Below are 16,184 nucleotides of genomic sequence, written 5' to 3'. Positions count from 1 at the left end.
AAGAAAGGTCATAAAATGGGCAAGACTCCCTTAACAACGTACATTTTGGCCTCAGTTGTGGTAGTAAGGGAAGAACTACCTGTGAGGCTAAAAGGCCAGGCGAGGCATCGTGAGGAGTTTCATGAGTGCAAAAATTGTTGGCCAGTGGAACACGGCGCCACATGATGAGGGGAGGGGGGGATGCTCTGGGCTGGCCAGCTGGACCATTGGGAGCCAGCCTGAAGGTGGATGTGGTCAGAAGTTGCCAGTCAGCTCCCAGAGGCGCGGCCTCCTTGGGATCGGTTATGTCTGCCGTGGAGGGGACCTTTTAGAAAGAGCAGGGCCCCTTCTCTGCATGGACCTCAAGGGGGCCTCGAGGCTGGTGGGCTTCCACTCCCAGCTTGACGTCTCCCTCCTCCTCCTCCTCCTGGGGCCTGTTTTAAGGAGCAGACCTCAGTGGTCCCGAGTTCAAAACCCACCTTCCAATAGAAGAAAGCAACCAGGTGACACCATTGAGTGGAGGATCCACCTTGCTTTGGACCTTGGAGAAGGATTACAGGGGCTGCCCCTCTCCAGGCTGAAATCCTTTGGGGCAGGGGGCGCCCTTACTTTCCCCATCCTGCACCAGCCGGCCTGGCACAAACTCAATCGAGCCATGAAACGCCAGCCGTCCTTTTAGAAAGGGGCATTTAGAAAAGGCAAAGAGACTGCCTTCCTCAAAGCGCCAGAGCCTTGATGGAACCTCCATGGGCAGGAGCAGTGAAGCGGTCACTCGCGTCACGGAAGTGGAATGAGTTGCTTTGAGTGACTCGGCCCCCTCTGTCCTTGCAGCTGGCCAGACCGCCTGCAGAGCTGGCCAATGGAATGGGACCCCTCGTGGGGGGACAACTGGCTGCGAGGAAACTGGGTTATTACTCATAGATTGTTACTGCTCCGTTATCATCCACTGATGATACTGCAAATAATGCCAAGAGAGGGCAAGGCCTAGAGTGGAGTTACCTTGCGTGAAGTTCTCCCGAGTTGCCCTAGAGACCCCTGGATACGGCAGACCCCGCATCGACCCTGGAAGGAGCCTCAAAGACACGGGGGCAGTTGCCATCTTTATTGAGGGGGGGTGACCAGAAGACCCTGGTGCAGGGAATGTAGGACGAGCCCCCCCCCTCCCCGAGGCTTCCAGGCCAAAGGCGGCTCTTGAACCAGTGAGCTGGACAGGAAGAGGAGGAAGCCTCGGTGGGGCGTGTGGGCAGCAAGACTCCCGTATTTCTTTCCAATGAAGAAAACTCCGGGAGGGACGACCCACCACAAGGGCTGAGAGCCATAACATCCGAAAAGTCTACCTGAGCATTGAGAATCCTGACCTCCAAGCCGTTCCGGCAAGTTTCTAGTCCCTACGACCGTGGACTCTGGCTGACCAATGGCCGGGCCTCGCCAAGTCCGAGAGAGGGGGTGGGAAGCATCTGGATTGGGGGTCTTTGGGCCTTTCCTCTTTCAACACAAAGCATGTGCAGAACCCGGCTGCCTTGGGTGGCCATGCGCAGGGAGTCTCTCTTGACATGCTCAGGAGATGCCCCGGGACCTCTGGCAGGGGAAGGCGAAGGAGAAAAGGCCCAGGCTGCAGGCCCAGCGGCGGCGGAGAGCTGTGGGAGTGGAAAGCCCACGGAGAGTCTGCGCAAAAGGAAGGCGGTGGAAGCGCTGAAAACGGAGCGTTTCCTTTGTAAACAGGATGTAGAGCAGGAGGAGGAGGAGGAGGTGGCAGAAGGGGCATCGCGCTTGGCAGCTGCCAAAACTCCCCCATATTTCGACTCTGCAAGGCGCGCCTGGCCTCCCCCCACAGTCTGAGGGACCCTTCGGCCAGGCGGCACTGAGTGCAAGGGATTGGAGCGCTTTCAGTTTTACCCTCCTCCTCCTGGGGCGGATTTTCTGTCAAGCGGTCCCAGGCGCGAGGGAGAGAAAGTGGATCGCAGGGCACCTCTGCCCGGGAAGAGCAGGCCAAGGGGGAAGGCCAGGGTGTGTGGAGAAGGAAGCGCATCAGTCCTCCAGTGGCCCCAGAGGGGCGTTTTCTTCCTTCCAGACGCTTCACTTCAGCTCCAATGAAGCTTCTCGGATGAGGAGCAGCGAAAGGTCTTCAAGGGAAACCCCAGCGGCCCCTTGGAAAAGCCCCTCTGGGCGCCTCTTCCGGGCACCATCCAGGGAATGGGAAGCTTTGCCAAGCTGCCACCACCCTTTAGTGACCAAAGTTGCAACAGCCCTGCAAAATGTGACTTGGGGCCAGTCCTTGTTCTTAGGGCCATTCCCGCATCCCCACGGCCTCCCGATCCAAATCCGGGCACTTGGGCAGGTGCTTAAGGCAGTTGTGGCGTCCTCTCGCGGTCACGTGGTTGCCACGGGCGACTTCCTCAGCCGGTTCCTGACAAGCAAAGTCAATGGGGGATTTGCTTAACGACCGCCTGGTTCTTTCAACAGCAGTGATTCACTTAACTATGGAGTGCCGGTGGCCCAGTGGTTAGAGTGCAGCATTGCAGGCTGACTCTGCCCACTGTCAGGGGTTCGATCTTGACTGGCTCAAGGTTGACTCAGCCTTCTGTCCTTCTGAGGTCGGTGAAATGAGGACCCAGATTGTTGGGTCTCCTCTTGAATAGCGGGTTGGACTAGAAGACCTCCAAGGTCCCTTCCAACTCTGTTATTTTGCTTGTTAAATGAAGCTGGCTGTGTAAAACCGCCCAGGGAGTGCCGTGAAGCCCTAGGGGCTGGAATAGAAGGCGAAGGGATCAGGTGTGACTCATTTAGCAACCACACTTCTTAGCCATGGGAAGTCTGGTCGTAAGTGGAGGGCCGGTCATCCTGGCCTCTGCCTCCCCCCCGCCCTTGGGGAAAAAGGCTCCACGCCTGGGCAAGTGCTCCAAGCAGGCCGGTCCCAGATCCACCCTTGGAAGCAGAGTTTGGGCAAGCAGAGTAGGAGAGGGCGCCTGGGCATAAGCAGAGGGCAGGGGCCCCCTTCAGAGCAGCCGGCAGGGCTTCTTGGGCTTGGGTGGGGCCGGGTTGAGGACGGCCCGGACGGCTTCGGTGAAGACCTCCTTGATGCCCTCCTGGTTGAGGGCCGAGCACTCCAGGTACTTGACGGCGTGGATCTGCTTGGCGAGGCTGGCGCCCTGCTGGGGGCTGATGGGCAGCAGGCTCTGCTCCTTCAGCTTCTTCAGGGCCTCCGGGTTGCTGCGCAGGTCTCTCTTGGTGCCCACCAGGAGGATGGGCACGTCGGGGCAGTGGTGGCAGACCTCCGGGTACCACTTGTGCTTGACGTTCTCGTAGGAGGGGGGGCTGGCGATGGAGAAGCAGATGATGAAGACGTTGGTCTGCGGGTAGGAGAGGGTGCGCAGCCGGTCGTACTCCTCCTGGCCGGCCGTGTCCCACAGATTCAGGTTGATCGTCCGGCCGTCCACCGTGTTCTGGGCACTGTAGTTGTCGAAGACGGTGGGGATGTACTCGTTGGGGAAGGCGTTGGTGGTGTAGCAGATGAGCAGGCAGGTCTTGCCCACCGCCCCGTCACCCACCACCACACACTTGATGCTCTGCATTGCGGCGGCTCTCCAGGGCGCTCCGTCTCAGCGACCTGCGGGAGAAAGAAAGAACAGGAGACGCTGGGAAGAGGCTGGCACAGACGTCCTGCTAGTCCTTAATTTACAACCATTTGTTTAGGGACTGTTCGAAGTTAAGAATAGCACCGAAAAAAGGCACGGGATCGTTTTTCACACTTATGACCGTTGCAGCAATCCCGTGATCAAAATTCGGACACTGGGCAACTGACTCATATTTATGACGGTCGCACCGTCCCAGGGGGTCACCTTTTGAGACCTTCTCATGAGGGAAGTCGATGGGGAAGCCGGATTCACTTAGCAACCGTGCGACTAACTCAATCATGGCACTGATTCACTTAAGAACGGTAATGAAGAAAGTCATAAAATGGAGTAAAGCTCATTTAACAAATTTCCCACCTAGCAACATACATTTTGGGTTCCATTGCGATTGTAAGTTGAGGACTATCTGCATATATGTAAGTGGCCCCATCAGATTACAGATTAACGGAGTTGGAAGGGACCTCGTAGGTCATCTAGTCCAACCCCCGCCTAGCAGGAGACCCTACACCACTTCTGACGGATGGCAGTCCAGTCTCTTCTTCCTCAGCCCCTCCCGACTTGCTCCGCTCTTCCTCTCTGCCCCCCTGGAGGCACCAAAAAGACCGCCATGCCCAGGGCTGCCCATTCATCCCTAACAAGGGAGCATTTCCGTTTTTATAGACTTCCCCCGTTCTAATATCTTGTGGGCTGGGAGGGCTGCTTTAACCTCCAGGTTTCGAACTCCCAGGCGAGGCTCACAAAAGCCCCCGGAGGCTGCTGGAGCAAGAGATGGCGTGAGCCTTGCAGAGGTCGCCCATCACCTGGGGGGATTCCCGTAGTCTGGGAGGGGAACTTGTCTACTGCTACAAGGCTCTTCTGTGGGGGGGGGGGGAGCAGTCTTCCTCAATGGGGGTGGGGGCACATGATCCACTTCCTGCCCTCTGTACAAGGGGGCGGCCACACATTGTTAGACCGGCAGGGTCCAACTTTGACAACTTTAAGACTTGTTGTGGCCTTCAACTCCCAGAAGTCTTAAAGTTGCTGAATTTGGAGACACCCCCCCCCCCCGGCCTAAAGAGCCAAGCTGGTGCCTGAGCTATGCTGGCTGGGGGATTCTGGGAGTTGAAGTCCCCAAGTCTTAAAAGTGGCCAAGGTTGGATAACCTGGCTTTAGACAGAGATTGCTGGTCAGTTCTTTCTCAGACTATTCCGTCCCGCTTGAAAGCAGCTCTGCTGGATTTTGGCCAGCGGCCTGATTCGGCTTTTCCCAGGGAGCCCAGTCCAGGGACTTTTCTCCAAGCGACCAAAGATTATGCAGCTTGGCCGCAGCCCTCCCAGCCTCCTTCCTTCGCAGCCAAATTCACGCAATCGGCTTGCAGAAACCTTTCCTAATTGCAATGAAAAAACGACGTACAAACGCTTTTGTCACCTTTTTCCTTTCCCTGTGAATTGTGGTGTCACCTGCCTTGGTGGGCGATGCGAAATCAATTTGTAAGCGTTTCCAGGAGGTGCCGTTTGTCTGAGCTGACAGTTTTACAGTAAATTGACGGTTAAAGTGTAAGACTTTAACAAGCCTGGTGGCGGATGGGGGAGGGGGGCACCGTATAAACACTTCACACTTTAGCTCTTCTCACCTGAATTGATGAGCTTTCAAGATGCCCCAGGAGTGGCGGGAAGTGATTTATGTCTCTGGAAACGTTGAGGGGCTGATTGCTAGTTCTTATGTTGGATGACTAGATACAGGGAAGGGAGGGAGGGAAGGAGGAAAGGAGGAAAGGAAGGAGGAAAGGAAGGGGAAGGAGGAAGGAAGGGGAAGGGAGGGGAGGAAGGAGGAAAGGAGGAGGAGGAAGATGGCTGGACTTAGTCACAGTAGGGATGGCTGCACCATTTGGAAGATCACAAAGTTTATAGAGTAACAGGGCTGGAAGGGACCTTGGAGGTCTCCTAATCCATCCCCCTACTCAGGTAGGAGATCCTAGACCGTTCCAGTCCAATGGCTGCCCAGCCTCTTCTTGAAAACCTCCAGGGATGAAGGAGCAGCCACAATTTCTGGAGGCAACTTCGGTTCCACTGGTGAAGTTTCTCATTAGTCCCAGGTTGCTTCTCTCCCCCCCCCCCCCGTTGCTCCTCCTCCTGCCTTCAGGGGCTTTGGAGGATAGGTGGGACCCCCTCCTCTCTGGGGCAGCCCCTCAAATACTGGAAGGCTGTTTTCCTCCCCCCCTCCCCCCCCCCGGTCCTTCTTGGTTGTCTTCAGCCAACTGAAGTGCCATTGCCTTCCTTCTAGGAAGAAGAATCCCTGGGGCTTTTCTTTCTCAAACAGGGAACCCCACTTGCATCAGCTCCCCATAACCCCGGGGGGGGGGGTCCTCCAGGCTGCTCTGGGCTTCCAGATGGTTCTTCCCCCTTGTTTTCCTCCCCGGCGTCTCTCTTGCGGAAGGGCTCCTGAGCATTCCCCCTATTTGCCCTAGAGAATATCATGTCGGACTACGGAACCAAACATCAGCAGGACTCCACCAGCCCCACCTCTCAAGAAGCTCAGAAGTCCTCGATTTACAACCTTTCATTTAGTGACCGTTGGAAAAAGTGACTTGTGACCATTTTTCACACTTGTGACCGCTATAGCAACCTTACAGCTCCAAATTCAGATTGGCCCCTGACTCATATTTATGACGATCGCAGTGTCCCGGGGGTCCCTTTTGCAACCTTCTGACAAACAAAATCAATGGGGATCCAGATTCACTTTACAACCACGTGGCTAACTGCAGGGCTTCACTTAACAACTGTGGCAAGAAAGGTCATAAAATGAAGCAAAACTCTCTCGACAACTCTTCTCAGTTACCAATGGAAATTTTGTGTCGTAACTCAAGGACTACCTGTATGTTTTACTAAAAGGCCAAAGTTTTGGGGAGACGCAGCATCTCAGGGAACAAGTTGCCCTTCACGAAACTTCTGCTTTTTATTCCTTGGGGAAGTGAGAAGAGGGGCTACCAGACCCCTTCTCCTACTCGACCTCTGGCCCTTTGGGCCCCAAAGAGGAAGGGAGGACAACCCCGAGTTGCTCCCCCCACCCCCTTTCCCCCTCCCATCGCATCTGCAGAGGAAGGGGCTGAGGGCGGGCGTGGTGCACCTCGCACAGAGAGAGAGAGAGAGGGAGGGAGAGGGAGAGAGAGAAGCGGAAGTGAAGAGCAGTTTGCAGAAATCTAAACAGGAAGCCAGCCGGGCTGGGGCAGCTGAAGATGCCTTGGGACCCTTTTCTCAGTGTTGAGAAAAATCAGGGTTTGCACTTAGGCAAGAAAAACCGAAGGCTTGTAGTACATTCGGTGTAGTATAGGTGGTACCTGGCTCAATAGCAGTAACTGTGAAAGGGATCTTGGAGTCCGAGTGGACAACCATTGAAACAGGAGCCAGCCGTGTGCAGCAGCTGCCAGAAAAGCCAACACAGTTCCAGGCTGCATCAACAGAGGGAGAGAATCAAGATCACGTGAAAGATTAATACCACTTTAGAAGGCCTTGGTAAGGCCACACTTGGAATACTGCATTCAGTTCTGGTCACCACGATGTAAAAAAGATGTGGAGACTCTAGAAAGAGTGCAAAGAAGAGCAACAAAGAGAATTGGGGGACTGGAGACTAAAACACAAGAGGAACGGTTGCAGGAACTGGGTTTTGTCTAATCTTACGAAAAGAAGGACTAGGGGAGACATGATAGCAGTGTTCCAATATCTCAGGGGTTGCCACAAAGAAGAGGGAGTCAAACTGTTCTCCAGGGCACCTGAGGGCAGGACAAGAAGCAATGGGTGGAAAGTAATCAAGGAGAGAAGCAACCTAGAACTGAGGAGAAACTGAGGCGTGAGGACGTTTAACAAGTGGAACAGCTTGCCACCAGAAATTGTGGGTGCTCCATCAATGCACCACAAGCTATTTTCAAAAGAATCTGAAGGCCAGGCAAGGAACAATGGACGGAAACTGATCAAGTAGTAACTCCAAGAGAACCAAAAAGATGTGGAGACTCTGGAAAGAGTGCAGAGAAGAGCAAGGAAGAGGATGAGGGGACTGGAGACTAAAACATATGAAGAACGGTTGCAGGAACTGGGTATGTTTAGCTTAAGAGAAAGAAGGACCAGGGGAGACATGATAGCAGTCTTCCAATATCTCAGGGGTTGCCACAAAGAAGAGGGAGTCAAGCTATTCTCCAAGGCACCTGAAGGCAGGACAAGAAGCAATGGGTGGAAACTAATCAAGGAGAGAAGCAACTTGGAACTGAGGAGGAATTTCCTGACAGTTAGAACAATTAACCCGTGGAACTCCTCTCTATTACTATTGCTTGTTTCTATACAGGGAGTTTTCGACTTACAACCACAACTGAGACCAGAATTCCCACTGCTAAGCAAGGCGGTTGTTAAGAGAGTCGTGCCCAATGTTACCACATTTTTGCAATGGTTGTTAAGTGAATCCAGCTGGGAAGGCTGGAAAAGAGGATCATGTGACCCCTGGGGACGCAGCAACCGTCATAAGTGCGCTCTGAATTGGGCTCGTTTGTCTGAAATTAATCCACGACTCAGAACAAACCACATTCCCCGATTTGCATCACATCCAAAGGCTTTGAAAGGCCGCCGCTTGGACAGAGGAGCCCAGTTCAGAGCGCACGGACGACGTCTCCTCAGATGGTGGCAAAACGTTTGCAGACGAATCGCCAACCTCGGAGCTCAACGCAACCGCCTGGTCCTAAGCCGGTTTTTCAGTGCCATTGTAATGTCAGCCCGTCACTATATGAATGGTTGTAAATCGAGGACTACCTACACACCGATATTGCAAGGAGGGCCGGTGTCCAGTTGGATTGAGCTGATGTAATTTGCATCAATCATCAAATTAAATAGTTTTTGAGGCCCTGCTGACTCGTGTTCAGTTTGAACCTGACTTCTTCCCTGTGACTCAGTGTCCCCTGGTGCCATGGGGGGGGGGGAGGCCTTCCTGCCACCTGCCAGCACCCAACCCCTGGCGGATCCCAATTCCAGGGAGGGTTCTGGGGGACCCCCCTTCCCCCATAAGGGCCAGGACAGAGAGCCTTCCTTCCTCAAAGTCTCAGAGGGCTGCCCAACATCTCAGCCAATGTGCCGCCATCACTTCCCCTTCCTGTGCTGGGAGCGTGTGACTCCCGGCTTCTTCTGGTGCAGCCGAGAGGCGCTTTTGCAATGCACGTGCAGGACCCTCTTCTCTCCCCCCCCGCCCCCCCCAGGAGGCCCTGCCCGAGTCTGCTTCCGGAGTGGCTCAGAGCCTCTTGCCCAACTTCACCAACACCGCCGGCTTCTCTGAATGACTGGCAGGAATGAGCCCAGCGGAGCCAGGCCAGGCGCTTCCAATGTCCCTGCACGTTTGGGGGTCTCACAGAAGCCCCAAAGGGTCCTTGGCAGGAATAGAAGAGAACACTGTAGCTCAGGGTTGGGCTGTGGGCTTCTTGGTGCCCTCTGAGCCAGGCTGTTTCACAACCCAATTAGGTAACCTCATCAGTGCTAGGAGGGAGGGAGGGAGGGAGGGTTGTGGATAGGAGGAGGACTGTGGGGTCCTTGGGGCTCTCTGAGGTCGGCTGTTTTCTTGCAGACGTTTCATGACCCAGCTCAGTAACATCATCAGTGGTGTAAGGGAGAAACCAACCCCCCCCCCACCCTTCCAGCACTGATGATGTCACCTATTTGGGTCATGAAACGTCTGCAGGGACATAATCAAGCTCAGAGATCAACAAGCACCCCCAAATCCTCTAACAAGCTCTGAAGGGGGACACAGCCCACCCAGGTTGAGGTTTTGAAGGCCTTTGGAGGTGCTGGGCACCGGTGCCAGCATCCATGGAGTGGACTAGATGAGGTCAGGCATCCCATGGCAGAAGGCCTGTTTTGGGAAGAGGGTCCCCATGAATGGGGGTCCCTTAAAAAGTGTTGCTACTCTCAGTTCTCGGATCCCCGCCTGCCTTTAAGGCCGTTCCTCCTGCCCCCCCCCATCTTACGCAAAGGCTGCACCTGTGTGCAAATGCTATGCAAAGAGGGCTGAGGCTGCCCTGCCCCCCCCCCACACACAAAGGCCTTTGTCTTCCCTTGCCAGGAACCTGAGTGCTCAGGATCTGTTTGACGTGGCGCAAGCGGAGGCCCCTCCTCTCTTGCCCCACCTTTGGGGCCATGCAAATGCTTCCCCTCTTCTCTGGGCCGATTGGCAGCTTCTGCCTCCCAAGCTCAGCCTGGCACTGATGAGGCTCCCTAGTTGGGTCATGAAAAGAGCCAAGGGCAGAGAGCACCAAGGAGCCCACAGCCCCCTCCCCGTCCCTCTTTGAGCGGGATGGTTTTCTTGCAGACGTTTCATGACCCAGCTAGGGAACGTCATCAGAGCTAGAAGGGAGGGGTCTTGCTCTCTCAACAGCCTCATCAAGGAAAGACCGAGAACTCTCCCACCAACACTGGCAGGGCAACAGTTCCACAGATAAGCAGAGAGCAAGTCCCACTCCGGGTAATTAAATGTCTGCAAGAAAACAGCAAAGCTCGGAGCGCACCAAGGAGCGCACAGTCTTCCTCCTCCTCCTCCTCCTCCGAGGCAAGCCCAAGGGGAGAACTTGGCAGGCAGCCCCCCTGAGCCTGGGGAAGGAGACCCCCAAAGCTGCTCAGGACTAATTCAGGTGCCAAAGCCCCTTTTCCCGGCAGAGGTCTGCTTGGCCTTTCCCTGATGACCACAGCCCCCCCCTCCCGTGCCTAGGGGCAAAACCCCCGAGGGCCTCCTCTACATAGCACAGAGCTCCTTTGGCTCCTGGCTGGGTCTTGAGCTGAATCATCCCCTCCTGAAACACTGCAATTACTTTGGGATCCGAAGCAGGACCTTTGCACCCCTCAGAGGATGAACGGCTGTCCCAACCCTTGACCATCCGCTCCCACAGCCCCCCACCCTCAGAGCAAAGGGGGAGACGGGCAGTTGCTAAAGGCGACCAAGCCAGCCCAGACCAGGGATGGGTTCTGAACTGCTGGTGGTTTGGTGGCCTGGGTTGCTGGAACCGGCAGAGAGCCAGGCCTGCCACGCCCTTGAACCGGTTCCCCAGTGGCCCCGCCATCTTCCTTTCCAGTTCTGCGCATGTGCAGAAGGATCTTAATTGCCCTGCGCACCAAGCGTGTGGCCATGCAGGAAGCAGCAGTGCCTGCCGGACCCAACCCCTGGTCCAGGCCCTGCTTTGTTCCCATCGGGGCAGCCCTGGGGGTGCCTGCATGCACTGGGCATCACCCCCACACTCAGGAGGGTGGGCCAAAGCCCCTCCCCCCCCAGGAGAAAGAGGCTACCCTAAGATGTGACCCAGGACTTACAAGGCACCATCAAGCTGGATCACGGAACTCAGGGACCCCAAATCCGCAAGACTCTGTTATGGGGGAGCCCTGGTGGGGGGAGGTGTTTGGGGCCAGCCAGGGACACACAGCTGCCCCCCCGCAAATGTGCTGCACTTCCCATGCCAAGCGGCTCTTCGGGTGGCTGAGCTCCGAGGCCTGGAAGTCACAAACGGCCCTCGTTCTCCTTCCCACTTTAGCTGGAATCAGGATGGGGCCATTGGAGGCTGGGACAGTGCGGGCCTTGAAGAGTTAGCAGGAAGGAGGATCCTGCCAGGCACGGGCTTCCTGAGATGAAAGGAGGAGGAGGAGGAAATGAGGAGGAGGAAATGAGGAGGAAGAAAGGAGGAGGAGGAGGAAATGAGGAGGAGGAAATGAGGAGGAGGAGAGGAAGAGGAGGAGGAGGAGGAAGAGGCAGCTGAGGGCCTTGGGGACAGAGAAGGTCACCCCATCCTGAGCTGCTCCTGGGTGGAGAATGGCATCAGCTCTTTTCATGGCTCCCGTAGGCATCAGGTGCGGCTCTCTGGCTGCCTATCGATCTCTTTTGCAGGCCCTTTGGAACCCCATCCCTGTGCTGGGGAGGAGTGACGGGGGCAGGGAAGGGGCCTTGCGAGCCACAGCAGGAAACACCACAAATGGTCCTGGTGAAGAGAGACAGGTAGTCCTCAACTTACAGCAGTTCATTTAGTGACCAAAGCGATAATGGCACTGAAAAAACTGACTTACGACCGTCTTCACACTTCTGGCTGTTGCAGGAGTCCCAGGGTCACCGGACCCAAATTCAGAAGCGTGGGAACTGACTCATGTTTATGACGGTTCCAGGGGCCACGTGGTCCCCTTTTGCGACCTTCTGACAAGTAGGGTCAATGAGGAAGACAGATTCGCTTAACTCCCGTGTTAGTAATGTAACCACTGCAGTGATTCACTTAACAACGGTGGCAAGGAAGGCCCTAAAATGGAGCAAATGTCCCAAACAAAAATGTAGGGCTCCGTTGGGGTCATAAGGCGAGGCATGGCTGAAGGACCGGCCCTCGGCACAGCCTCATCATTCCCCACCTGCGGGTCCTTCAGCCGAGGCTGGGCATCTCCAGAAGGGAATATCTGGAGCTCAGGGTGGCCCTGCAGGGTCCTCGGTGCCCTTTGAACTGGGTGGGTTTCTTGCAGACGTTTCATGACCCAACTAGGGAACATCATCAGTGCTCACGATGATGACGATGACAGCACTGACAATGTTATCTAGTTGGGTCCTGAAACGTCTGTATGAAAAGCACCAAGCTCAGAGGGCACCAAGGACCCTGCAGCCTTCCTCCTCCTCCTCCTCCTGCCTGCAATCTCCACTCCTTTCTAGCAGTGATGAAGTTACCTAGACAGGTCATGAAATGTCTGCAAGAAAACCGTCCAGCTTTGGATCTCTCTCCCCTAGGAGCTTGTCCAGGACGAACACGGCTGCCAACCTTGGGGAAAATGAACCCGGTGGTCGTGAGATGGCATAGCCCCCATTCCACCATCACAAAAAAGGATGCCAAAGCCTATAATGCACTGACAGCGCCCATCCAAGGGAGGGCATTTTCCCAAGTTGGAAAACCATCTGTCAGAAACGGTGTAGAGTCTCCTGCTTGGGCAGGGTTAGGGTTGGACTAGATGACCTACAAGGTCCCTTCCAACTCTGTTAATCTGTACTCTGAAACCTGGGACCACAGCTGAAGAACCCTTCGCAGGAGGGGTGAGCTAAGCCCAATTGCTAACTAACCAAGGCTAGTAGGTAACTGGGTTTTCCAACTCACTGGTCTGTCCCCCCCCCTCTCCCCACGCACCCTTGACCTTTTGGCACTCTGCAGGGAATTTTGCTGGTCGACTGAGACGACATTCCGGGGAGAAAGGCTGGACATGGCAAATGGGAATGGGGGCGGAAAAGAGGGGCGTCAACAATGACATGAGAGGAGGGGGCATCTCTTTCTATCAGTCTCATCAGCCCCACATCCCATGCATTGTGACAACTCTGTATAATGGTGCAATGGAGGAGGTCAGTTAGATCATGCGTCAATTCTGAACAGAACAAGAACACAATAACAGAGTTGGAAGGGACCTTGGAGGTCATCTAGTTCAACCCCCTGTCCAAGCAGGAGGCTCTACACTATTTCTGACCGATAGCAGTCCAGTGTCTTCTTGAAAGCCTCCAGGGATGACGCTCCCACAAGGCAACTTCTGTTCCTTTGGTTGATGGTTCTCACTGTCAGGAAATTTGTCTTATTTCTAGGTTGAATCTCTCCTTGTTCAGTTTCCATCCATTGTTCCTTGTTTGACCTTCGGGTGCCTTGGAGAATAGCTTGACCCCCCCCTCCTTTCCGGGGCAGCCCCCCCCCCATATTGGAAGATGCTCTCCTGTCTCCCCTGGTCCTTCTCTTCACTACACCAGCCAGGCCCAGTTCCTGCAACCGTTCATCCTATGTTTTAGCCTCGAGTCCCCTCATCGTCCTGGTTGCTCCTCTCTGCACCCTTTCAATGCTATCACCCCCCCCCAACAGACTGGAGAGATCCTCTCATAAGGGACCCCCCAATCTTTGTGGGATACCCCAAGGGGGGGGCGCAGGACTGCGATTCCTCCCTGGGTGAGTCAGGCGTGTATGAAAGAGGCAGCCAGGGGAATCTGTCTCCAGGCAGGAGGAAGGAGGCCCCGGAGGCCTATGGGGAAGTCCAGAAAAGGAACTTGGGGCTCTAGCGGGCAGCCTCCCCCAGAGGGATGGAAAAGACAAGTCAGCATTCTCAGTGTTTTGGGGGGAGGGTTGCGACGGGAGGACGTCTTAGGAAAAGGGAAAGGTTAACCGGCATCTAGCCGGCATGTAGCCGGCATGGTTAAACAGGGAGGCAAACAAGCAACCTGCCAGATTTTGAGAGCGGAAGGCACCATCCACACTGAGAAATGGAGGGAGGCTGGGAGGAAGTCACCAGCCTTGATGTGTCCCCTCCCCCTCCCCCAATTTCCCTGGGTGGGAACAGAGTAATAAAGAAAGAGAGAGGCTTGAAACGGTTCAGGACCTCCTGCTGAGCAGGGGGTTTGACTAGAAGACCTCCAAGGTCCCTTCCAACTCTGTTATCCTGTAGCTTTTCTCCCTCCCCAATTGCTTCCAGCTGGGGGTGGGGGCTTTCTGGATCCCAAAGCTGCTCTGCTAAAGCAGTATCCGTGCAAGGGGAACCCACCCCCATCCCTGACCCCCATCAGATCCTATGTCACGTGAGGGTGGCCGGATTTTGGCCTCCCTTGGGATTTGATAATCCAAAATCAACTCCCGCTACGGGCGAAAGAGCCCCCCCCTTTGAATCTCTCCTCCCGGCTCCCCCCCTCCAATCGCCAACCCGCCCGAGACAGCGGCTCTTCCACCGCGGGGTCCGCCCTCGACCCCCCTTTTGCTCGGGACCTCCTCGTTCTGCCGACGGAAGGCAAGGCGACCCTCGCAGACAGGAGGCGCAAAGGTTGCGTTTACGCCCGAAAGAGCATCTCTTTGGAGCAGGAATCGAGCTTCCCCGCGCCAGGCAGTCTACCGCAACCCAAGTAGGGAGGACAGCTCCTCACCCGGGAGTCCCCGGCTGCCTCCCTCACCTGATCGGCTCCAAAGCCGGGCGGGGGGGGGGAGATTGCGGGGGCAAGCGCCCCTTCGGCAAGTTCTCCCCCACTCGGCCCGCCTAAGCCTCTATTTGGACCCAACGGGCTTAGTTTCGGCCTGAAGCGGCTTCCCTCCAGAAGCCCCCCGGCGTCGCGCCAGTAGCAAGACCCCCGCCCGGCGACCCTCCGCCAGCGACGGGCGCACGAAGGGACCGCTTTCCTCCGGGACCCCCCAGTCGTCCCAGGCGGAAGAAAGGCAGCCCCTTCAAGGGCGCCGAGGGAGGCGGCGGGGGGGAAGCGAACCGGCCCGGAGACCCCGCCCGTTCGGGGCTCCAGCGGCCGCGGTTGCCTTTGGGGGCGCGGGCCAAGGGGGCGCAGAGGCTGCGCTGGGCGGGCCGGCAGGGCGCGCGGGGCTTCGGGGCAGGCAGGAGGCGCCGTTGCTGGGGGCGTCCGCGGGGGTCCCGGGCGGTGGGGTGGGGGCAGGGAGGGCGGGGCGAGGCGAGACTAACCTGGGCTCACGGCGAGCGGACGGCGGCGGTGCTCCCGGGCGGCGCGCAAGAGGAAGTCTGCGCGGCCAGAGGAAGTGCGCGAGGCGGGGCGGCCCGCCGACGGGGAACTTTCCCGCCGCCCCCGCCCCGGGGAGGGAGAGGGGGTACCGGGGCTAGGGCGGAGCGGCGGCAAGCGGAGGACCCCCGCCGGCCACGGTCACCCCCCTTCTTGGCTTCGGAGCTCCCGGGATTAGAAGCCCCCCGGCCGTGGGGAGGGGGCTGTAGAACATCTGGGCGGGCTGGGCGAAAGCCGCTGCCGCTGCCGCGTGCGGATAAGGTGCGCCCCCTCTCCAGCAAGGAGGAAAAAGCAAAGCGGGGGCTGCGGGCCGCCTGGGACGCTCGGGGGTCTTTGGAAGGAGGGAGGCGGGAGAGCGGGTCGCACTTCCCTGCGCCTGGATGGGGCGCAAGGGAAGCCCCCCCCTCAGCACTCTGATCCAAGGCTGGGGAAGCGCCTCCCTTCCCTCCGGCCGCGCGGGGCGGGGAAGGCGGCCCGGCCTTTCAGCTTCCCGTCTTCCCCGGGCTTTCGGCCTCCGAAGGTCGGGTCCAGGGGTTGCGTTGCCGACGGCTTCGTCCGCCGCTGCGAGACGGGCGGCTCTAGAGGTCGCTTTGCCGGCACGAGGCGCAGACGCCCCGCCCGCGCCGAGAAGCCTCGCCTGCAGGGCGCCACCCGAGCCTTCAGCCGGGATCCCCGAACCGAGGAACCCCTCGACCCACGGGAGGCGCCTGCAGAGCCGGTCTTTTGGGTCCCCCCCCTTCCTTCTGCTGCGCCTTCCAAGCCCCACATGTCTAGGGTCAGGCTACCTGTAGGGCTGCTTTTCCCCAGACCCCATGTGCCCCCAGACCTATTTAGTCAGAGGGCGAGCCCCTTCCCCTGAATATTGCCATCTGATGGGAGTTGGGCAGGTGCCTTTTCGCGCCAGTCCCTGCTCCGTGGACCACCTCCTCCCCCAGCCCGCCCTCTTCCCTTAAGGCCTTAAAAGATCTGGGTCTCCCCCAAGGGAGAAGGGAGATGCTCAGACGGCAGAGTCGCAGCAGTGGTGGGTGCCAAATGTTTGTTGGTTTCATGCTTTATGTTTTAACTGCTGGTGTTTGATAGTTT

General features: G+C 57.0%; 1 protein-coding gene across 2 annotated transcripts; it reads right to left on the bottom strand.

Moving 5' to 3' along the window:
• Positions 1 to 1,084: 1,084 nt before the first annotated feature.
• Positions 1,085 to 15,625, bottom strand: LOC309395631 (rho-related GTP-binding protein RhoG). 2 transcript variants are annotated; one of them, XM_081960052.1, is made up of 2 exons: positions 15,047 to 15,625; positions 1,085 to 3,586 (listed from the first exon to the last, which is right to left on the bottom strand). In XM_081960052.1, the coding sequence occupies exon 2, from the start codon at positions 3,549 to 3,551 to the stop codon at positions 2,976 to 2,978; it is 576 nt and encodes a 191-aa protein (XP_081816178.1). In that variant the 5' UTR covers positions 3,552 to 3,586; positions 15,047 to 15,625; the 3' UTR covers positions 1,085 to 2,975. The 2 variants fall into 2 exon arrangements, with proteins under 2 accessions (XP_081816178.1, XP_081816179.1); XM_081960053.1 differs by lacking the exon at positions 15,047 to 15,625 and adding an exon at positions 5,224 to 5,312.
• Between the last annotated feature and the right edge of the window lie 559 nt (positions 15,626 to 16,184).

Source organism: Natrix helvetica (genome assembly GCF_964273705.1).
Source record: "Natrix helvetica genome assembly, chromosome: 7".
Lineage (NCBI taxonomy): Eukaryota > Metazoa > Chordata > Lepidosauria > Squamata > Natricidae > Natrix > Natrix helvetica.
Note: the sequence above shows the minus strand (reverse complement) of the source record. Positions and strands in the feature narration are given on the sequence as shown.